Source organism: Orycteropus afer, unplaced genomic scaffold, assembly GCF_000298275.1.
Source record: "Orycteropus afer afer isolate SDZICR_OR568_19922 unplaced genomic scaffold, OryAfe1.0 scaffold00233, whole genome shotgun sequence".
Classification (NCBI taxonomy): domain Eukaryota; kingdom Metazoa; phylum Chordata; class Mammalia; order Tubulidentata; family Orycteropodidae; genus Orycteropus; species Orycteropus afer.
The window spans coordinates 3,391,455-3,415,058 of NW_006921820.1; the positions used below are offsets into that span (position 1 = coordinate 3,391,455).

Consider the following 23,604-nt stretch of genomic DNA (forward strand, 5'->3'; position numbering starts at 1 on the left):
TGTGGGCTCGGGACCATAGTCGCAGGGGACATCAAGCTCAATTGGCATAACATACTACACAAAACATTGTTCCGCCTCCTACTTTGGTGAGTAGCGACTCGGATCTTAAAAGCTTGCAAGCTGCCATGTAGATGCAACAATGGGTCTTCTCGTCCAGAGCAAAGAAGAATGAGGAAAACCAAAAATTCATGGATACAATCAGTCCTAGCGACTAGTACACCATCCAGTCTGTAGCCTATATGGTTATGAGACCAGAAGAACTAGATGGTGCCCGGCTACCAATGTCAACCACTCGGAAGGGGATCTATGTAGGAAGTCCTGGATAGAGAGGGAGAACAATGTGGACAAAACTAAAAATCATTTGAAGAAAAAAAAAGGGGGTGGTGGAGACCAGGTCTGCTGGTCCAATAAAACCTGGTGGAACCACTGAGACTATGGCCCCTAGCTGCCCGTCAGGTCTGGAATTGAACCTGCACCTGTGGCTTCCAGCCAAGCAGAAGACAGACATATGAGTTGAACATTTACCTGAGGTAGATACACTCCTTGAGAGAACAATTGTGGGAGAAAGAAGGGCTGCTTATGCACAGGGCGACAGCTCAGGGGGCCGGAGGGCATGGAGGGATGGACACAGGGAAGAGGTAATTATCAGGAGGAAGTGGGAGGGGAGCTGTTGCATTGTGGTAAATTGTGGTCAATGTCATGAGACAAAGTGCATGTGAACTTCTGTATGGAAAGTGAATATGCTCTGTAAACTTTTACCCAAATCACAATAAAAAAGAAAAGAAAGAAAAATATCTTGCTTAATTTCCAAATATTTGAGAATATTCTAAATATCTTACTGGTATTGATTTCAAATTGTAATTTTTTTTTGGCCAGAGAATATACTCAATGATTTCAATCTGTTGAAGTTTATCGATACTAGTGAAGTCCCTGGAGCTCTGGTAGTGTAGTGCCTAAGGCACTTGACTGCTAACCAGAAGGCTGGTGGTTCAAACCCAAGGAGGGGCCGCTATGAGTTGGGTCTGACTCGACGGCACATAACAACAACAACTGAAGTCCAAGCATATGTTGATGAACATTCCATGCGGACCTGCAAAGAATGTATATTCTATAGTTGTTAGGTATAGTGTTCTATAGTGCCATCAGACAGTTTTGTTTGTTTTTTAAATTTTGTCCAGAATTTATCATCAGCAGAAGATTTAGTCTGGCATAAGCTGTTCTGGCATCACCAGTACTTTTTTTTTTTTTCACACGTAGTTTCTTGGGAGTATATTCTCTTTGAAAGCATTCTACTGGGAGATAGATTAAAATACTCTTGAGTGTATACAAGTTGTGGTTTATATGAACTGAGGTCTATGGAAATATTTTCTTTATATAGTGCATGTGCTTTAAAACAACCATAAGACCTTTATGCTTATTAAATTACATTACTTATACCATGTGCATTCCTGTTGAAAACAAGTTTTAATTTGTTCCCTGTGCTTTATTGGGAGCTTTGGTGGCATAGTGCTTAAGGCACTTGACTGCTGACCAGAAGGTTGGTGGTTCAGAACAACCCACCAGCCACTCATCAGAAGGAAGATTGGGCCATCTGCTTACGTAGTGATACCGCCTGAGAAACCCAAGGAGTGGTCGCTATGAGTCGGAGATGACTCCACGGCACATAACAACAACAACGACAGTGCTTTATTACCTTAGTTAAGAGTGTGACAGAATATGTATTATTAAGTTAACACCTGGTACAGAGCCTGTACCAGTTAATATATGCTAAATTAAATTAAAGATCTGTATGTTTCTTAAGGTACACTGAATGGTTCCTTCTCTTCACGGTGATCTCACATCTGAAACATGGCTACAGATTGGCTGGGCAGTATTGTGTCCATCAACTGTGGAGATAGCTTGGGTGTCTATCAGGGAAGAGTGTCAGCGGTGGATCAGATCAGCCAGACCATCTCTCTGACTCGGCCTTTCCACAATGGAGTGAAGTGCCTCGTGCCAGAAGTCACCTTCAGGTGAGTATCCTGACTGATTCTTCCATATCCACCCTGATGGTCTCTGGAACTTCAGCCTAGGTCTGATTGCCAATACTGTCTTCCATAGGGCTGCTTTTGACTAGAGTCTTGTCGGGGGTGAGATTTGTAGTCTTAGGTCTTGCGGTCCAGCTGCTATTCCTAGCAGAAACATGCTGCAATTAGCTTTTCGCTAATGATTCAGAGTTTGTAAAACCTTTTTCATATATTTGTCGAGTACACAGTACTATTTAAATGGCTCAATCTCAGAATCAACTTTTATTTTTCTCTATTATGCTTTCAGGTTTTCTTTCTCAGTTTTGTAGTATTTGTGCTTTCTCCCTTCTAAGGCCCTTATGATTGCTTTCTCCCTGCATGAATATATCTCTCTTTGTAGATATGTGAAATAGTTTATCCCCAGAAGCACACTGGAGCCAATAGCTAAAGTCCTTAGTTACCAAAAAGCATTTTTCTTAGTAATTTTCAACAGATCTCAAGTTCAATTGCTGTCCTTTCATCTCTCTTTCCACCAGTTTGACAGAGAGCCTCTCTTCTGTATTTAATAAATAAATAAATAAATAAATAAAAGAGACTATCTGGCAAGAGGTTCCTCGACTTTCTGAGTAATTCTTACCATCTGTGCTTTATGTTATCCCTTTTCTACCTCCTATGGGACCCTCTCTCGGAAGGAAGGTTGGGCAATCCCACTTCCGTAGTGATACTGCCTCAGAAACCCAAGGAGGGGTTGCTATGAGTCGGGGCCGACTCGACGGCACATAACAACAACAACACAACAACATGGGACCCTCTGGTAGCATAGTGGCTAAGGCACTTGACTGCTCACCAGAAGGCTGGCGGTTCAAACCCACCAGCCACTCCTCGGAAGGAAGGTTGGGCAATCCTACTTCCGTAGTGATACTGCCTCGGAAACCCAAGGAGGGGTCGCTATGAGTCGGGGCCGACTCGACGGCAAATAACAACAACAACAACATGGGACCCTATTCTGTTTTATTTCTTCAGTCTCAACCCTTAGAGTGCCACTTTCCTTTTCATATTCTGACTTTCCTGATTCCATATTAAGAAACACCCACCCTGATCTTGCATTTGTTACTAGGTATTGCTTTGTCATTTCTCTTTCGTTTATACTCAAAATTATTTACAGAGCAAAGCAGTCCTTTTTTACTCCCTTTGTGATCTCATTCTCTATTCTCTCATTATTCCTTCCACCTTTGCCTTTTTTTCTAACTTTACCATCTTGCTGAACTAGCTCTTGCTGATGTTACAAATAATCTAATTGCTAAAATCAGTGGCAGTATCTAATTCTAATTTTATTTGAATGCTCTCTAACTCTTGAAGTGCCCTCTTCTTTTAGTTTCTCTGTACCAATTTGAGTTTTTTATGCATATTTCTCTATTCCTTTACATCTTTTTTTTTTTTTTTAAACTGGTTCCTTTTTTCTTCCTTACCTCTTAAGATTGATTTACTCAGGGTTCTATCTTTTGTGTGTGTGTGTGATTTATGTGAAAGTTTACAGAGCAAATTCACTTTCCATACCGCAACTCACATACACTTTTGTCTCATGACGTTGACTACAATTAACCACGATGCAACAGCTCCCCTCTCACTTCCTCCCCATAGTTACCTCTTCCCTGTGTCCTTCCCTCTCATGCACTCCTGACCCCTGAGCTATGTCCCTGTGTATACACAGACCTTCTGTTCTCCCATGATTGTTCTCTCCAAGGAGTGTATCTGCGTATCGTAAATGTTCACCTCATATGCCTGTCTTTTGTTTGGCTGGAAGCCACAGGTATAGGTTCAATGCCAGACCTGAAGGGCAGCTAGGAGCCATAGTCTCAGTGGTTCTATCATGATCTATGAGACCAGAAAACTGGGTCCCCTTCCCCCCCACCAAATGATTTTGAGTTTTGTTCCACATTGGTCTCCCACTCTGTCCAGAATCTCCTACACAGAGTCTCCTCTGAGTGGTTGACAGTGGTAGCTGGGCACCATCTAGTTTATCTGGTCTCATAGTCGTATAGGCTGCGGATCTCATGATGTACTAGTTGCTTGGACTAATTGTTTCCATGAATCTTTGATTTTCTTCATTCTTCTTTGCTCTGGATGAAGCAATCTTTAGTTCTTTTCTCAGTTTGTAGTCTAGACAATCTAATGTGTACCTTCTGATATAGTGAGACCCCCTAATCTTTAATTTAATTTTGTTTACCTGTGCATTTCTTCTAATGTGTACCCATTATTGGTAACTAATAATACCTTTCACTTAAGTTGGAAACTTAGGGGTCATCATACACCATCTCTTTATTCCTCATGCTCAGTTAGTCCCCAGATCCTGTGGATTCTAAATGTCTCTGGCCTCCATTCTTCCCTCTCCCTTTGCATTATCACATGCCCCATTTATCTTCTCTTAATTTCTTACCTGGTCTTTTACTGGTACCCCTGCTTCTAGTTTCTCCACTTGCCCTATACCTATCAGAAAATGGTAAAATGGTTAAATCTGACCCCTGGTTACTTCTCTAACCTTACTTCCTGATGGCCCTCCGTAAGCATTCTTCCCTTTAGTAGTACCATAATGCTTACAGCTACTCAGATGGGCCACATTTTCCATTTTTTCCCCCATCTCTGAGCCTCTGCCTCAGATTCCCTTTTCTCTGTCATCCTCTGCTTGGCCAACTCTTATTTCCCCCTCCCTGTATAGATTTAGTTGAAATGTTGCATCCACTTTTGCCAAAATAACTTAGATATTCTGCTTCTCGGCTCTTCTAGTCCCCTGTGCACAGTTCTGTCATAGCATTTGACACTTTGATCATCAACTTGTCTTTACTCCTGGCCAAACTATGAGTTGCTTATGAATATGTATGTATTAGTTTCCATTTCCATACCCTATTCCTAATTCAGAGCTTAGAACATAGTAAGTGCTCTATATATGCCTGTTGAGTGAGTAAGTGTGTGAGTGAATGAATGGAAAAAAAACCCCACAGAACGTTCTGAAATTTAAGATGATAACAATAGTTTTGTTGTTACTAACTGTGGGCCATGGCCGTGTCAGTTGAATGTGAGTATCTGGTCCCTGTCTCTGAGTGCTCTGCCACCTTTCCTAGTTTCTGCCTCTGATATTCATTGAAATGCAGCCCTGCAAAGGTACAGCTGGTTGCTATTGATCCCTGTTTCATCACTATTATCACTATTATTGTTTTGAGACTTGGGGTTTTTGTGTATTTCAGGGCAGGCGATATTACGGAATTAAAAATTCTGGAGATACCAAGTCCTGGAGATAGCCAACATTTTGGAGATCTTCATCAGACAGAATTTGGCCCCTCTGGTGTTGGGTACCAAGTGGGTATCAATCAGAATGGCATGGGCAAGTTGGTCAAAAAGCCAACCTCCTCCAGCAGTGCCCCTCAGAACATCCCTAAGAGGACAGATATGAAGAGCCAAGATGTTGCCATTTCCCCACAACAGCAACAGTGCTCAAAAAGCTATGTGGACAGACACGTGGAATCCTTGAGTCAGTCCAAAAGTTTCCGTCGTCGGCACAACTCTTGTAAGTAGGATCATGTAGGTATTTCTTCTTTACCTGGTATTTTAGTACATTAAGCCCTTCTCTACTACTACTATTTAAATGACTGTTTTATTATTCTAATAAATAAGATGCTGACAGAACTTCACAAAATATTACCAAAATCACCAACCCATTGCCATCAAATTAATTCTGATTCATAGTGACCTTGTAGGCCAGAGTGGAACTGCCCCATAGGGTTTCCAAGGTTATAAATCTTTCCAGAAACAGATTACCTCATCTTTCTCCCATGGTGCAGGTGGTAGGTTCAAACTGCTGACCTTTTGGTTAGTAACCAAATGTTCTAACCACTGTGCCACCAGAGCTCCTTTCAAGATATTAAGGGAAAGGAAATAAACTGTTAGAGACACACCAGTTCTCTGCCCTCTCCTACCATTTCCCTTCCTTCAAGAAAAATCAGTGATCTGCCTAGAATTCATTGAAACTGACGGTGATTTAAAAAAAAAAAAACAAAAAACTCTGGGCACTGATGGTGGGTGTGAACCTACAGCTGAGCTATTCCTGGGGATTCTTTTTTTTTTTTTTTTATTAGGATTTGGGTGAAGATTTACAGAGTAAATTCACTTTTCATACAGCAGTTCACATATACTTTGTCTCATGTCATTGACCAAAATTTACAATGCAGCAGCTCCCCTCCCACTTCCTCCCCATAGTTACCTCCTCCCAGTGTCCATCCCTTCATACTCTTCGAGAGGCCCATTGTCTGCCAACCCTGTATATGATCTTGGATACACTCTCCATTTAGACATACATAATTGTTTAGCTTGTTCACCCATCTATCTGTCCCTATACCCATATTTGCTTTCATTAACAACTGAGTATTGTATTTACAAAGGGGTTCATATTTGTTGTTTGTACTGCCCATGTAACTCTCTCTGTCTTTCTCATCCTCAATGCTGCCATATTGGTCACTCACATTTGGTACATTGCCCTTCTCTTCACCCAAATCAATATTTATCTCTATCTATCTAACAGCATTCCCTCCCCTTCCCTCCCACCCCTGGTAACCAACAAAGAAAATGTCCTCCAATATATAACCATTTCCTTAACTTTTACAATAACGGACTAATACAATATTTGTCCTTTTGTGACTGACTTATTTCGCTCAGCATAATGTCCTCCAAGTTCATCCACGTTATGCGGTGTTCTGCAGATTCTACATTATTCTTTAGCGTTGCATAGTATTCCATTGTGTGAATGTACCAAAGTTTGGTTATCCATTCCTCAGTTGTTGGACATCTAGGTTGTTTCCAAGTTTTGGCTATTGTAAATAGTGCTACGATGAACACTGGGGATTCTTTTTTTCTTTAATTTTATTTTTACAGTGTTTCCTTCCCTCCCCTCCCACCCTTAACTAATTAACTAATTCACTGGCATTGAGTTGGATCTGACTCACAGCGACCCCTCCTTGGGTTTCCAAGGTGATGTCACTGCAGAAGTAGATTGCCCAGCCTTCTTCTCGAGGCGTGGCTGGTGAGTTTGAACTGCCAGCCTTCTGGTTAGCAGTCAGATGCCTTGGGCACTGTGTCACCAGAGCTCCCTGGTAAGCAGGAAAGTAAGTTTCCTTCCATATATAAACCTTTCCTTGACTTTTTACAATAATGAACTAACACATTATTTGTCCTACTGTGATTGACTTATTTCAGTCAGCATTATGTCCTCCAAGGAGGGCTTGCTATGAGTCGAAGACGACTCGACAGCACATGACAACAACAACAACAACATCATCCTCCAAGTTCATCCACATTATGTGGTGTTTTACAGATTCTACATTATTCTTTAGTGTTGCATAACATTCCATTGTGTGTATGTACTGTAGTTTGGTTATCCATTCTTCTGTTGATGGGCACCTAGGTTGTTTCCATCTTTTTGCTATTATAAATAAAGCTGTGATGAACATGAGTGTGCATTTGTCTATTGTTGTCCTGGCTCTTACTTCTTTAGGATATATACCTAGTAATAGATTGCTGGATTGTTTGTGGAAATTCTTGAGTAATTTTTCTTTTGTTATTTGGCCATCTTTCTGATTGTTCAGTCTTTCTGACAGACTAACAGTTTTAAGCTTGCTGTATTTCTTACTGGACAGTAAGGACAGTGTGCATTGGTGTGTGTTGATTACCAGTTTTTTCTGTACCAGAGTGCTGATTATCATTTGGTAGTTATAGAACCATAGTTAATTCACTAGAATCTGTTATGTTTATCATGAATGTTCTTTTTAAAAAATTATTTTTAAAAGACAAACTGTTCTAATTTTCACTTAGATGATTTTGTTTCCAGAGGTAGTAGCAGAATATATTGTTGTTGTTGTTATTATGTGCCATCGAGTCGGACCCAACTCATAGCGACCCCTCCGTGGGTTTCCGAGGCAGTATCACTACAGAAGTAGATTGCCCCATCTTCCTTCTGAGGAGTGGCTGATGGGTTTGAACCGCCAGCCTTCTGGTTAGCAGTCAAGTGCCTTAGGCACTATGCTACCAGAGCTCCCAGCAGAATATATTAGAAATTTTTAATGAGCCTTCATGTATCCATCCATATAAAGTTATAAGCTAAAGTCATGTTATGGTGGTATCTTTTAAAAGGCAGAATTTAAAATGAGCTGGGGTGCTCTTCAACCTCCATTCAAAAAGTTTATTACAGAACTTTCCAGAAATATTTCTTGATGTCTTCATTGACTATCATCTCAGTGGCCCGGACCCCTGCAGATAGCATTGTTGCATGCAAGTAACATTTTAATGTGTTCTGTGAATTCTCCTAGCTTGTGCCATGACATCTGTGTCAGGGCCAACATTTTAAGTGAATAAACAATTGAAATTTTAAAAGTAAAGAAATACAATCTATATTTCAAGGTAGTTTTCTTCATTGCCTTGGAAGCGGCTATCTGAATTGATAGTTGAGAAATTGAGACTGACATTGAATTGTTACCTCTCTAGCTTTTCTAACCTTAAAAAACTGTAGAATGCTTGGATAGAAAAATGACTCTTTTTGGACTTCAACTTTCTCTGCTTTGCTTTATTATCTTTTCTTTAAAAAACAAAACAAAACAACTTTCTCTTTACCAAAAATATTATTGTTTCTTGAACAATGTATGATTTCTCATGCTCTTGGAGGTAACTCCTATTAATATTGTATATACAGGCCATCTCCAACTAATTATGTATTCATGTTATGATGAACAGCACTTATGACCATCTGCTTTTTTGAAGTTTTTTTGGGGCAAGTATGTCTTATGTTAAGAGCTCTGGTGGCATAGTGCCTAAGGCATTTGACTGTTAACCAGAAGGCTGGTGGTTCAAACCTCCCAGCCACTCCTCAGAAGGAAGGTTGGGCAGTCTACTTCCGTAGTGATACTGCCTTGGAAACCCAAGGAGGGGTCGCTATGGGTTGGATCTGACTGAATGGCAGTGCGTTGCGTTGTTGTGTTACGTCTTATGTTAGTAATAGGTACTATATACCATGTTGTAACGTGTAATATGCTTTTGTTATCATTCTCGGATATTCACTCACAGATGTCCAGTGTTATGATTTACTATTTAAAACATTGCCGTACAACAGGAAATACTGCAAATTAAGAAAGGGGTATGCAACTTATGTCAGAACTGACTTACGACACACATTGGAATGGAACTCTGTCGTACGTCAAGGACTACTACTTTCTTACTGTGTTTCTATTTGAGTATTAATGTTACTATAATAATGGGATGAAATCATATTATCTTATGCTTTGTTTTTATTATTTAATAATAGACATTGAACATGTCCTATGAATTTATTTTTTATATGAATGTACCATAATTTTTTAGAATTAACTTTTAATTTTAAAATAGTTTTAAATTTACAGAAAAAATTGGGAAGGTAGTACAGAGGATGCTTCATCTATTTGTATCCTTGCCCCCTTTTTTTATGGTCTCTATAATTTTGACTTTTCCGGGATGTCACATAATTCAGATCACATACTATGTAGCCTTTCTAGACTAACTGCTTTCATTTGGCAATATGCAATGAAGAATCATACATGTATTTTTGTGACTTGATAGCTCATTTCTTTTTATCACTGAATAACATTCCATTGTGTGGATGGACGACAGTTAATCTTTTTGCCTATTGAAGGACTTAATTGCCTCAAGTTTTTGGCAATTATGAACAAAACTTCTGTAAACATTTGTATGCAGGTTTTTGTGTGGAATAAGTTTTCAGATCAGTTGGGTAAGTATCTAGGAGTACGGCTGCTGGGTGTTACAGTAAGACTGTCCGTTTTCTACTGGTTATTTTGTGGTGGTGGGGGTGGTGGGGGTTTTTCCCATCACAACTCTCTTAAAAGTGCATTTAACTTCAGAATATGAAATTTATTGGACCTTTAACAAGTCGTTCTGAAAAGTACTCTGAGTGATGCTTATTCAGCTTTTGCTCTTTGCTAAATTACTGTGTCTTAGATTATTGACTGCACATAAATAAGGTAAAGAGACCACGGGTAGTAAGATGCTGTTCTCTCTCTTGGAACTTTTTGAATCCAGGTAGTGTGGGAAATGTCTGTGGAAATTTGATGATGGAATATGGCTTAGAATTGGTTTCTGATTAGGAGTTACACTTACCTATTCAGTGAGTCCTGTGATGAGTAGAAAAGTCTGTCAGAGACTGATTTACTTAGCATTTATTTCACATTTTGAGGGTTGGGAGGAAATAGATAGGTTTTGTTTTGCCTTACCACATTGATAGTGAACATTATCAGTATTTTTCTCATAGAAGAAATGGAGATTTGGTATTTTTGTCATTATATGTCTATGAATGGCTAGAATTTTCTCTGGAAAATGTACATTGATATTATGATTAGTAGACTGATGAAGCTATAGGATGTAGTCTCCTTTCAACTTTGGCTTTAAGTGTTCTTTTAGGGTTAGCAATGAAGGGTAGAAGGATTTGTTGGTTCTAGTTACCTAATGCAATAATAATGAGAGATTTAGCACAAGAAGATTTTAATCTCTTCCATTGGGAGAAGATCCAAAGGATAGTTGCTCTGACCTTGGTCATTGAGTGGGCCACTTAGAATATTTGTCAAATGAGTGAATGAAATACTGGTCACAGGGAACAAAGAGAAATCACTTGAGGCTTGTTAAGGACTCAGGTCTATGTATCAATGCACATTATGTTCATTAAGTCCCATGGCAGAACCAGAAATGGTGACTACTAGGGGTAGATTCAAGGAGCTCTAGTGGTGTAGTGGCTAACACATTTGGCTGCTAACCAGAAGGTCAGCAGTTCAAATCACCAGCTGCTCTGCAGAAGGATGATGAGACAGTATACTTCCATAAAGATTTACAGCCTTGGAAACCCAGTGGGGGTTGCTATGAGTCAAAATTGACTCAATGACAGTGTTATTTTTTTTTTTTTGTTAGGGGCAGATTCAAGATACAGTCCTCTGAAATCTCAGTCTATCTGTGGAGTTGAGTAGTCATTGACTACATATAGTTAAATAAAGATTTAAAGGTTGAGTTAGGATTCTTTTGCCTGTAGAGCGTAAAAGTAGACAGAAGACCTTTAAGCGCATTTGTATATAGGCAGAAGAGGTTCCATAGGCCTGGCATTGTCTACTTAGCACTAATTTCCTTTCTTCCCTTTTTTTTATGGAGGTACAGAGAAATGAGAAAATACAGTTGAACTTTTTCAGTTGAAAGATGTTGGGTATTACTTTGTTGCAGTACAGTTAAGCTTTAATGGTCTGTTCAGTGTAACAGTGATCCCACCATCTGAGGTTAGGAGTTACTATTTGCAAAGTTTTCATTATCCTACTGAAGACCTAAGGAACCTTGGTAGCACCAACAGTTAAACACTCAGTTGCTAACTGAAAGGTTGGTGCTTTGAACCTACCCAGTGGCTCTGTGGGAGAAAGACTTGGCGATCTGCTTCTGTAAATATTACAGCCAAGAAAACCTTTATGGGGCAGTTCTACTCCTGTCACATGGGGTCACTGTGAGTTGAAATCGACTTGATGGAATCTAACAACAACTGAAGTCCTACTGACTTCTTAACTATGAGTGTGTTTCATGTGTTCAACAGAATGGGAAACTTTGGTGTTGCTGCTGGAGCCCAAGAAGTTGACTGATTACCAGAGCCTAGAATTTGGGAATTAAGAAGGTCCCAGATACTCTCAGGCATGTTCTCATGAACCCCATTGAAGCACTAAAACATTTGCAGTTTGACCTTCACGTGCCCTTTAGCGTGCTAAGTGCAAGGCAAAGTTCTCCTTTACAATATGTGTGTGACAAAAACCAATAAACAAGTGGCACTGAAGGTTGCACAACAATGGGTTTGTTACAAGGTGTCCTGGCCAAAGGGCCTCCGTGCCAAACACTGGCAGCGGAATGGCACAGGAAGGCAGCCAGCCTCCAGTCTTAACATATGCAATTGAACAGCAAAGAAATCTGGGAAGCGTTGTTTATCTTTTCTAGGGGAAGTGCTTTTCTCTCCCAGTGGTCAAAGGCCAGTTTAATATAGAACCAGGCCCTTTGGGCTGAGTAAGCCAAGCACAGAGATATCTTACTCACCCAAGACTTCCCAATACTTGTATTAAATATGAGGAGAAGAAAGAAAAAGAAACAACTGAGCACAGCCTGCTTTTTTCGCATTTATTTTATATTCTCTTACCTTGCTCTTGCTGACCTGTGATGTCAGTATTTTCTCTTGGCTTAATTGATATTTTTCAGACTCTGTGCTTTCCTGACAGTTTGGAACATAGCAGATCCTTAGTGTATATTTATAAAATGAATGAATGGAAGATTCTGTGTTCAGTGGAGGCACAAGAAAATAACTAAAACCTTCTAAAGACACAGCTCTGGGTTTGGTTGAAGGTTTGTGGAGTCCTTTGGCAGAGCCAAAAATGTTGACAAGTGGAGATGACATCATTAGGAGCAAACTTAAGGCTTCTCCTCTATAAACCCTGTTAATCTTTTCAGTGGGGGAACTGTGTCAGCATTCTGGGAAAGAGCTTTACAGCCAGCCATGACTATTTACTTTTTTATCTTGTGCATTTATTTCATCAGGTCTTCATCATGTGATCCAAGTAGTCTACTTATTAGATGGATTTTTTTTTAAACTCCAGGAAAATGTTTTGTTTCCATCCTGCATCCTTGGCACTGCTGCACGTGCCCCCCCCCCCCGCCTTCTGACCAATTGCACATTGATATTAATCTAGTGTTTAAGGTTAGAGGAGCAACTGATGATCCTGTGTAAAGCTGACTTTAATACAACTGTGACTGGTTTTTTACCAATGTCATTTGAAGTCTGAGCTACCTACAGAGTTTTTGGGTCTTGGCACATTTCTGTTTCTTCCTGCAACTGCTTTTGTGTCTCTACCTATTTCTATTTAGTAATGCCTGTGTCCTTTGTCTTCTGAACTTTTTTCTTGGTTTATCACTTGTTCTTTGGAGTTTGAGGTTTCATCTGAATGGGGATGATTTCTCATTTTGCTGCTTTTACCCTGCCTTCTCCCTCATTGATTAATCTCTTACCTGCATCTGTTATTGTAATAGATCATTGCCAGTTCACACTAGACATGACTGAACGCCTTTTCTCTGAAGCCCTTGCCTTATGCTACCTCTCATGTTATTGTTGACAACTTTATCTTCCTGTCTTTTTCAGTTACGCAATGAACTTGGTATAATTTTTAATGGCTCCCTTTTTTTCTCATCATTAATTTCAGGTTGCTTTCCTCTTTATACTCTTAAATTTTGTCAGTCTGTTTTTTTTTGGGGAGGGGGTTTCAGTTTGGCTGTTTTTATTTCTTCATTCAGCTGAGATTTGTACTTATGGTGGACCAGAGATTGTATTGGGTAACAGCTGTCAATGGCATGGTTCTTGCCCTTTGTTAGCTTACAAGCTCCTTAGGGAGTTAGAGTGAGAACACAGATAACTACAGAACAAAGGAGATAGTATAGGTAAGTGCTAGGTTAATATTACGTGTGGTCACATGGGAATGATTTTTCAGTGGGGGTATTCAAAGACAGTGTTTGGGCTGAGTCAATGCAATAAAATGATAAATAGCTTAAAAGTTAATCAATATGGAATGGTTAAATGTGTGATATAATCCATAATTTATACAGCCATTCTTTTGGTTCTCTAATGTTGCTGTAACAGCAATACCATGAGTGGATGGCTTAATAAACAAATTTATTCTCTTACAGTTTAGGAGGCTAGAAGTCCAAATTCAGAGTGCCAGCTTTAGGGGCTAAAGGCCCTTGACCTTGGGCCTCTTACTTACCAGCTTTGCCTCTTACTTCTAACTCAGGCAGCTACTGGCTGCTGAGGCTGATGAAGCTGAGGTCAGCAGGTGAAACGGCACAGTCCCAAGATCAGCAGGCAACACGGCAGGCCACTAGTTCAAGTCCAGGAACAATCTCAAGATCAGCAGGTAACATAGCAGGCCGCTGGTTCAGGTCCAGAAACTAGACAGGAAAACTTGGCCAAATGCAAGCTCCAGATGTGCTAAAAGCTAGATACTTTTCCCAAAGCTCTTCCATATGTCCTGGAAACAGGCTACACCCCAAAGGCACCTCCCTTTCCACTAATTAACATCTCACAGCAGATTCCACTATTGATGTGATTACAATCTCATCGTGGGGAATAATTATATCCAGATGCCAAGCCACAGAAAACCATGGCCCAGCCAAGTTGACAAAGAACTTTAACTGCTATAAAATATTTGAGGGATTATTTTATGAAACAGGAAAATACTGCTAAGAAAGAATAGAATACAGAACTTCATAGGCATGGATGCAAATTTTTCATTAAAAGGAAATATGTTAAAATACTAAGTAATCTGTAATTTTCCATATATTCTATGCATTATCTACAATCAACATTAATTAACAAAAAGTTATTTTTAAAAAGCAATACTTGTTTTCTGTTGCCTTTGAATTCCTTCTTCACCATTGTGCTGCTTGGAATATGCTTTTTGCTTTTGCCTTGTACACTCATTTTTCAGGACATGATCTTCTCTAGTCATTTTCTTAACTTTGCCTAGGTCTACTAGAGGAGCTCTGGTAGCGTAATGCCTAAGGCTGGCGGTTCAAACCCACCAGCCATTCCTCGAAAGGAAGGTTGGGTGATCTACTTTCATAGTGATACCACCTCGGAAACCCATGTAGGGGTTGCTATGAGTTGGGTCCGACTAGACGACACAAATTTGCCAGGCATGATATTCTTCTCCAGGGACTGGTCCCTTCTGACAGCATGACCAAAGTGTGAGGGATGAAGTCTGGCTATTCTCTCTTCTGAGCATTCTGGCTACTTATTCCAAGACAGATTTGTTCATTTTTTTGGCAGTCCATGGTATTTTCAATATTCTTTGCCAATACCACAGTTCAGATGCGTCAGTTCTTTTTTATTTTTTTAAATACATTTTATTGAAATACAATTTATGTACAGTAAAATACACAAAGCTAGAGTGACATGAGTCAATGCTTTTTTTTTTTTTCCAGTGTTCCCTCCCTACCCCTCCTACCCCAGGTTTTTGTTTTTTCAATTTTTTTTAACTTTTATTGTGGTGAAAACATAGACAACAAGACATTTGCCAGCATGACAACTTTCCTGTTTAAGCTCGGAGACACTGATGACAGCTCAGGGACATTGATGACATTTTTCATGTTGTGCCACCATTATTGCTATCCTTTTCCAAAATATTTCACCACCATTAGCATAAACTCAGTCCCCCTTAAACAAAACCTTCCTCTTTCCCTCTCCCTCCTATCCCTGGTAACTACTAATAATCTTTGCATCAGTTCTTTTTCTGTCTTATTCATTGTCTAGCTTTCACATGCATATGAGGCGATGAAAATACCGTGGCTTGAGTCAGGTACACTTTTGTCTTCAAAGTGACATCTTTATTCTTTCACACTTTAAAGAAGACATTTGTAGCACATTTGTCCACTGCAGTATGTTATCTGATTTCTTGACTGCCGCTTCCATGGCCATTGATTGTAGATCCAAGTAAAATTAATAGACAATAAAAAACATCTTAAAGTATTTGTATAATACCTTATGATAATTTAGAGTATTATAAGAAGTGATCTTTGTGAAAAAGTTTATGATAAATGTTAAAGCATTAGATAAATTATGTCAGGATACTCTGGCTGTGAGTAATTAAAAACCTTACTCAGTGGCTTAAATGGTAAAGAATTTTATCATGATAAGTCCATAGCTACTCGGAAGGAAGACTGGGTAATCTACTTTCTACTTCCATAGAGATACTGTCTCAGAAACCCAAGGAGGGTTGCTATGAGTGGGGGAATCGACTCGATGGCAGTGAGTTAGGGTGTTTTTTTTTTTTTTTTTTGGAGGGGTTTAAGTCCGTAGGTTGGACATTTCTAGGCACACTACAATTTGAGGGTTCAGTCTTGTTTCATTTATACTCTCTTTTTTGTGTGCTGTTTGCTTTCTGATTGATATTAGCTGATTCTGTCTAGCACTTCCATGTGTCCCATCCAGACAGGATATCCTTCAGAAGGAGAAAAGAGACCATCCCTTCCAATGTATCATCTTTAGCAGGGTTTCTCAACTCTGTATTATGGACTTTTTGGCCCAGGTAATTCTTTGTTGTGGGTGACTGTCTCATAGGTACATAGTAGGATGTTTAGCAGTATCTTTGGCCTATAACAAGGATCCCTGGTGGCTCAGTGGTTAAATCATTCAGCTGCTATTTGAAAAGTTGGTGGTTTGAACCCATCATTTCTCTACTCCATAGGAGAAAGATGTGACAGTCTGCTTCTGTAAAGATTTGTAGTTTTGGATACCCTGTGGGACAGTTGTTCTCTGTTCTATAGGATCACTGTGAGTTGAAGTCAACTTGACAGAAGTGGGGTTTTGGTTTGGTTTGACCAATAACCATTAGATGACATTAGCACCTCCCCACCAGTTGTAACAACCACAAATATCTCTGCACATTGTCAAATGCTACCTGGGCAGTGGGGGAGAAGAATTCTCCCTGATTAAGAACCACTGGTTTTCAGTAGTGAGGAAACTTATCTCCACCCCCACACTCACCTCTCATGTCTTTTTGGTCAGTATTCCTTCACATGCCCATGCTTAAATCAGTTATTGGCATGAACACCACTGTGATTGGTTTAGGAATTAATCAGTTCCCTCAGCTGGAGTATAGCCAGCCTCCCCGAACATGTGGCAGAGAGAGGAAGGTATCTGAAGAAAAATGGTGTTTTTTTCTGAAGGTGAAGGAATCTCTATGTTGAGTAGACATTAACAGAGTTGGCTACAAGGAAAAAAAAACTCATTCTGAGATTGCTTATCTGTGACAAGGGTCTCTTGGAAGTGCCGTGTTGGAAAATGAAGGCAATTTGAGTACTGCAGAAGTGATCTAGAATGACAATAGAGTATAATATTACATGAGGACTGGGATTAGGTTTTTATTGTTCACCATTGAATTTTTAGCACCTAGCACAGATCATAGTATATATAGCTGATGCTTAAAAAATATTTTTTTAATGAATGAATATGGAAAAGTGTGCTGATAGAATACTGTGGTAGTTATGTTTGTGTGTCAACTTGGCTGGGCCTCGTTGAGTGACTGGGCAGCTGGTGGTAGTTATTCCCCATGATGAAACTGGCCATCATCTCCATGGTGGGATCTACCACAAGCAGCTCAGTAGCTGCTTTGGGTATGTGGTCTGCTTCCCATATATAAGTAGCAGCTTTGGGAATGGTTTCTAGCTTATGGCACCTTGAACCCTGCATGTAGCTGTGTCATTGTTCAGCAGCCTGCCATGCTCTGCCAACCTTGGGACTTAAAATGGACTTGAATTAATGGCTTTCCATGTTATTTGGTAATATTGGGACTGTGCCTTGTTACTTGTCAACCTTGGGTTTGGCAGCCTCAGTAGCCAGCAGCTGTCTGAGTGAAGAAAAGCCTCTAGCTCCAGTGGGCTGGGAGCAGGAGGCAGAGCTGAAGCCCAAGGTTGAGGGGCTTTCTGCCAGCCCCTAGAACCTGGCACTTTGAACTTGGACTTAAAGCCTCCAAATTCTAAGAATAAACTCCTATTTGTTAAGGCCATCCCATTTGTGGTAAATTCTTGTCAGAGTGGCACTAGCTAACCAGAACAAATACTCTCATAGGTGAAATAGTATTTTAGATTCAGTGAGCAATTGGTGACATGAAGTTGATGGAGAGACTCATGTAGGCAACCCTGATTCTTTTCTTCCAAATAAATTTCAAAAGAATTATACTGTGGCTTAAATAGTCCTTTAAAATAAGAATTAAAGATTCATAACATTGATACTATTTCATTAGATTTCTTGTACTTCCCTCTTTAAAAGTAAATATTTCTGTGATACTAAAAACAACCCTTGATTGGCTTACTGGCCAGCCATTGCCTATCATCCCCAGAAAAGGAAGTCACACTAGGCTTGCTGTTTTTCCTATGGGCTCCCTGTCCTTCCTTTATACCATCTCTAAGGCCTGAAGTGGAAAATCAGTCTTCTTTCTGTAAACCAGCTACTCCTCGGAAGGAAGATGGGGCAATCTACTCCCGTAGTGATACTGCCTCGGAAACCCAAGGAGGGTTCGCTATGAGTCGGGTCCAACTCGATGTCAGATAGCGACAACAACAACGTCTGTAAACCATAAGCCTGGGATGAGCTAGCTGCTTGGGTTCCTGGGTGGAAAAAAGGAGAGGGATTTCCTATCTAGGAAACTAGGCTTATCCAGTGCCTTAAACGGTTCCTGGCGTATAGTAGGCTTTCAAAAAATACTTTAGGTATTTGTTGGATACTATAATATTAATGCTTTTATAGTTAATATTACATGCTTACTGATTTATTTACTGTTGCTTCTTATGTCCTATTCCTTTCTAATAGGTTCTGAAGTATATGCTTTAATTCTTTAGTGTAATCAGTGAGTAGTAAATTTATTTACTTAATTTTTTTGCCTAAAAATATTTGTTGCCCTTACTCTGAATGGTTAAACCAGTTGCCATCAATTTGATTTCAACTCATGGCTATTCCATGTGTGTCAGAGTGGAACTATGCTGTATAGGGTTTTCAGAAGCTGCTTTTTCAGAAGAAGATTGACAAAAACAAAATTCTAGGTAGATAGTTGTTTTCATTCAGCACTTTGAAGATATTTTTATATTATATTTTGGTCTCTTTCTTTGCTTAAGGGACCCCTGGTGGTGTACTGGTTAAGTGCTTGGCTCCTAATCAAAAAGTCAGCTGTTCAAATCTGCCAGCAGTTCTGTGGGAAAAAGACCTGGCGATCTGCTCTCATAAAGATTATAGCCTAGGACGGGGCAGACACCATGATTACAAAGGTGGTTTTCCCAGAGTGAGGTTCACCCGTTGCACTCTGGATGTGCTGACCCCTGCAATTTCCCCAAATGTGGGAAACTTGACTGCATAATTTATGGTAGTGGGGGACTGTGTTCATGCTATCCCCTGGGAAAAAAATTAAAAAGATTACAGTCTAGGAAACCCTAAGATACATTTTATAGCAAATGAGGGACAATTGGGGGAGGAAAATTGGTGTCATTAGAAACTTGCCAGTTCCCTTTTGGTTTCACTTGGATAATATCCCTTTCTTTCGAGATCAACTGTACATGGCATTCTTTCTCGCCATATTTTATTCAGCATTTCTAACTATTTGGAATATTGATGGGTGAGGGCAGGGTTCTGTACTGTAGGCTCAGTCAGCCATGTTCAAGCTCCATATTGTCACATAACTACTCTTTGTACAGACTACTGGGAATGCAGGGTAAGATGTATCACTTTCTCTAACAATTTTTAACTAGGTTTCCTTTAAGAGATGAATCAATCCTTGAGATTTTTAAATGGTACCTTTGTTTTGTCACTGTTCTAAAATCAACTGCCTTCTGTTTAGAATTCTAGTACTTTCCCAGGACAAAGTGTTCCTATTTACCTTGATGTTTGTGTTCCTTCCTTACTGGGGCACTTGTTCAGCATATATGATTCTGTGGCCTAAAACCTTTTGTAGTTGGAGTGACATTGTTTGGGTTGTTTTTCTATATTGAACCATTGTAATTTTTAGAAGCAAACAATTTTAATACATTCATTTCTTTTTCAAAAAAATCACCGTATTTTATAAACTCTTTTTCTGGTATGGAAATCCTTCTGTAATACTTCTATGGAGTTACTCATTGTGAAGTACTGGAAACATGTGAAATAGCTTGGTTTTGGGAGTACAGGTTTTTTTTTTTAATACATGTTATTGAAATACAATTTATGTACAATGAAATACACAAAACTAAAGTGACATAGGTCAGTGCATTCGACAGTACAAGTTTTGTTTAAAAATTACTTTTTCCAGAAGGATTAGCTGAGAGCACACAAATAAAACTTGAAATGTTTCTCCCACAAATCTGTTAAACGCAAATAATCATGAATCCAGTGAGCATTTGCCTTAGGGCAGACAGGGATACACACGTTTTCATAGATGAAAATATTATTGGAAAAGCCATAAAAGTATTAGGAAATTTGCCTCTTAAAGCCAACCACTTGGCAACACTCAGCTCAGAGTCACCTTTTTAGAATGTTTTCTTGGTTATTGCCCTAGAATCCAGAGCTTAAGATTCTTCAGGTTATTTTAATGTTAAAACAGGTTTAAGGTTCTCCACCAAAGGGCAGTATAGATGTCTTTTTTAATCATCTGCCACTTTCCAGTATACTTTTTGCACAAAATTTATTGACTGTTACTACCATATCTTGTTGTTATTGGTTGCCATCAGTCGATTCTGACTCCTGGCTACCCCGTGTGTGCAGAGTACACTGCTCCATAGGCTTTCCAAGGCTGTGACCTTTTGGAAGCAGATCCCCAGGCCTGTCTTCCAAAGCACCTTTTGGTGGATTCAAACTGCCAACCTTTCAGCTAGTAGTCCAGCTCTTAACTGTTTGTACCACCCAGGGATCCTCTCTGCAGTACTTAGATATCATATATACTAGATAGGCATCAAAGTATACATTTAAAAAGATCAGATAAATATGAAATGAACATTTTTGGCAGTAATATTTTATTAATGTTTCAAAATATTTTTTTGCTTGTTAAACATTTAATATTTGGCTATAACAGGGGAATTGTGAGTCATTGATTTTTAAAATCTTCATATACCAGGAAGGTAAACAGTGACCATACTAGTTACTTCAGAGAAAATTTAATGTAAAGAATTGGGTAGATAGGTGTTAGAAGACTAAAAAAAAAAAGCAAAAAAGGAACCTTGAGAAAGGGAAGAGATTGGGCTTATCAGAACGTCAGATCTCAGAGAAGGTGCTTAACAGATCTGATGCCAGTACTTTTGAGGGGGTATGATGACGCTGGCTGTCTGGGTATGCCAGAAAGAAAAGCTGGAGACTGAAACCAATTGCCAAGAAAGGGCAGTTGCTTGAGAATGCTGACAGGAACAGCAAGCAAACAGGAAGGAGAAAGTCCCTTTTCTTTCCTCCTTCCTTTCAGCCTCCCTCCAGTACCCCCTGTTGGTGGGACCTAATAGGAAGTCAACAAGCAAAGAAGAAATGTAGTTTGTAGAGATCCAGCCCCAGCGTTAGGAAAGGTAAGCAGACTTGAAAGACACACTTAATAAGTGGCATACTACACTTAGTTTGAATGAAACACATTCAAAGAATTTACAGAAACAGGCAGTGGGTTAGATTTAGCTGGTGCTATAATTTACAGACTTCTGATACAAAGTATACACTTGGAGTAAACTTAATCATAATAGATATGAATTAATGTTTCAGAAAACCTTCTTGATAATTTTTAATTTGAAAGGCCATCTTCTTCTTGGATCTTATTAGATTAACTTAATAAAACAGGGGGTGGGAGTTATCCCTCAGCCTGGCTAACAGAGGCTCATAAGAGGAGTAGGAAAAGTGAAATGTTGGCTCTGCCATTCTCTTGTTCACTTATGATTGTTTCATTAATTCTTCTCACTTAATTCATTTTTGGTCAGTCTCGTTTTTGGAAGCCTAACCCTCATCTTTATTTGACCATCAGCAGGAACACAAACCTTTTCCATACCAGTATTCAGCATTAAGAAGACTTGGACATGAGTTGTATAGTGTGCAACTTGCGGGATGATTTTTGTAATTGATATTGCTGATGTTGATGAATTCATTAAATATTTATTGACCACCTATTGCATGCTAGAAACTGTAGGAGAGACCACAGTGAGCATTTTATACAAAAGAAAATTGAGACGCTGAAAAGTTGAATGAAGAGTGTAAGATTATATAACATGTTAATGACAGAACTGTAGCTAGATCTTCGATCTCCTGGCTCATGGTCCATTGCTCTTTTCCCTAAGTTAAGCAGCATTAAGAATGTGGCATTGTCTTCCCATCTTACTTTCCTCAGTGAACTGGGAACAGTAGATATATTTAAGTGTACCATTAGATAGGGGAAAAAAATGCTGATTCTGTTGGAAAACTCTCTTGTTTTTGATTCTACTGGACAGATATCATTGCTGAGGAATTATAGAGTGAATGAGATGAGCAGATAGATGGATGTTTTGAAATTTACTTTTCAGTAATAAGTGCATGAACCATTAGTAGATGTTAGTCAGGGGGACATGTTAGCAGGGAACAAAATTTTACAATAAGAGTAAAAAGATCCAGAAATTCCCTTGGTTTCTGTTCTCTTATCTCTCTCTGATGTTAAACAAGTCTCATGTCTCAGTCATTATGGTTTTGGGGGCTTACCAGCCTTTACTCAAAAAAAAAAAAAAAAACCAAACTCACTGCCATCGAGTTGGATCCGACTCATAGCAACCACTTCTTGGGTTTCCGAGGCAGTATCACTATGGAGGTAGATTGCCCAACCTTCCTTTTGAGGAGTGGCTGGTGGGTTTGAACAGCCAGCCTTCTGGTTATCAGTCAGATGCCTTAGGCATCTTTCACTCTCTTAATTTCAAAATGATTTATAAGTTTATTTCTCTTTATATATGGTATTTTTAGTGGATAAAAGAGGGTTGAAAAATTAGCTCCCTGCGACTTACAGGTTATGTAACCATAAAAAAAAGATGGGCCAATAAAAACACCAAAGTTTAAATAAATGTTGAAAGATGTAAGTAGGGGGTTTTTAGAGTCCCATGGTGAGTAAAAGATTCTACAGTTTTAAATGTATAACACTAATTAGATTTCAAGTTGGTAATTGTAAAAGTATTTAACATTTTCCTTCTATAAGTTGACATTTTATGATAGGGAAATAAGAGGCCCTGAGAAGGAAAGAACATGGTGTGTTCTAGGAATGGAGAAAAGACCAATGAAGTTAGAATCAATGAGTGAGGGGAGGGGAAAGGGCTATGCTAGAGTCATCATAGGTCATGGTAAGATTATTGAATTTTATCCTAAGTGCAGTGGAGCACCATTGAAGGTTGTAAACAAGGGAGTAACTGAATCCTATTTGTAGTTTGAATAGGGAAATCTATCATATGGAGAATGGATATGAAGAGTGGATGTTAGGGTGCTATATGACAGTCAAGGAGAGAGAATTAGTGGCCAGTAGTGGTAAAACAGATGAGGAAGTGTTAAGGATTTGTAAGATATTTAGGAAATAGAATTTTTTTAAGACTTGAGAATAAGGTTGAGTGTGTGGGTATTAAGGATTCTCAGGTTTCTGGCATAAGTAGCTGAATTTATTTTTTACTGAACGCTAGAGAAGTAATGCACTTGGAGGTGGGGAAAGGCAAGAGTTAAGTTTGGATATGTTGAGTTTGAGATGCTTGTGAGAGACATCTAAGTAAACATTTGGATATCTGGGTCTGATGCTGATGTCTAATCTCAGAATATAAATTTGAGAGCCACTGACCATTATAGGGAGGGAATTATAAATGTTGAGAGTAGACAGTATTGATAAAGGAGTGAGGATAGAGTGAAAAAAGGTTGTTGTTGTTGTTGTTAAGTGCCGTCAAGTCGTTTCCGACTCATAGCGACCCCATGCACAGCAGAACGAAACACTGCCCGATCCCGCACCAGCCCCACAATCCCTGCTATACT

General features: G+C 39.3%; 1 protein-coding gene and 1 non-coding gene across 2 annotated transcripts in view; both read left to right on the top strand.

Moving 5' to 3' along the window:
- Positions 1–1,848: 1,848 nt before the first annotated feature.
- The window catches only part of EDC3 (enhancer of mRNA decapping 3), a 58,788-nt gene continuing 37,032 nt past the window's right edge, over positions 1,849–23,604 (top strand). The window contains exons 1-2 of the mRNA XM_007948961.2: positions 1,849–2,012; positions 5,249–5,568. Coding sequence (XP_007947152.1) covers positions 1,849–2,012; positions 5,249–5,568 — 484 coding nt within the window. The remainder of the gene's footprint in view (positions 2,013–5,248; positions 5,569–23,604) is intronic.
- On the top strand, positions 18,873–19,038 carry LOC122150781. The gene has a single exon (XR_006163850.1). It is a non-coding gene; the product is annotated as a U1 spliceosomal RNA (small nuclear RNA).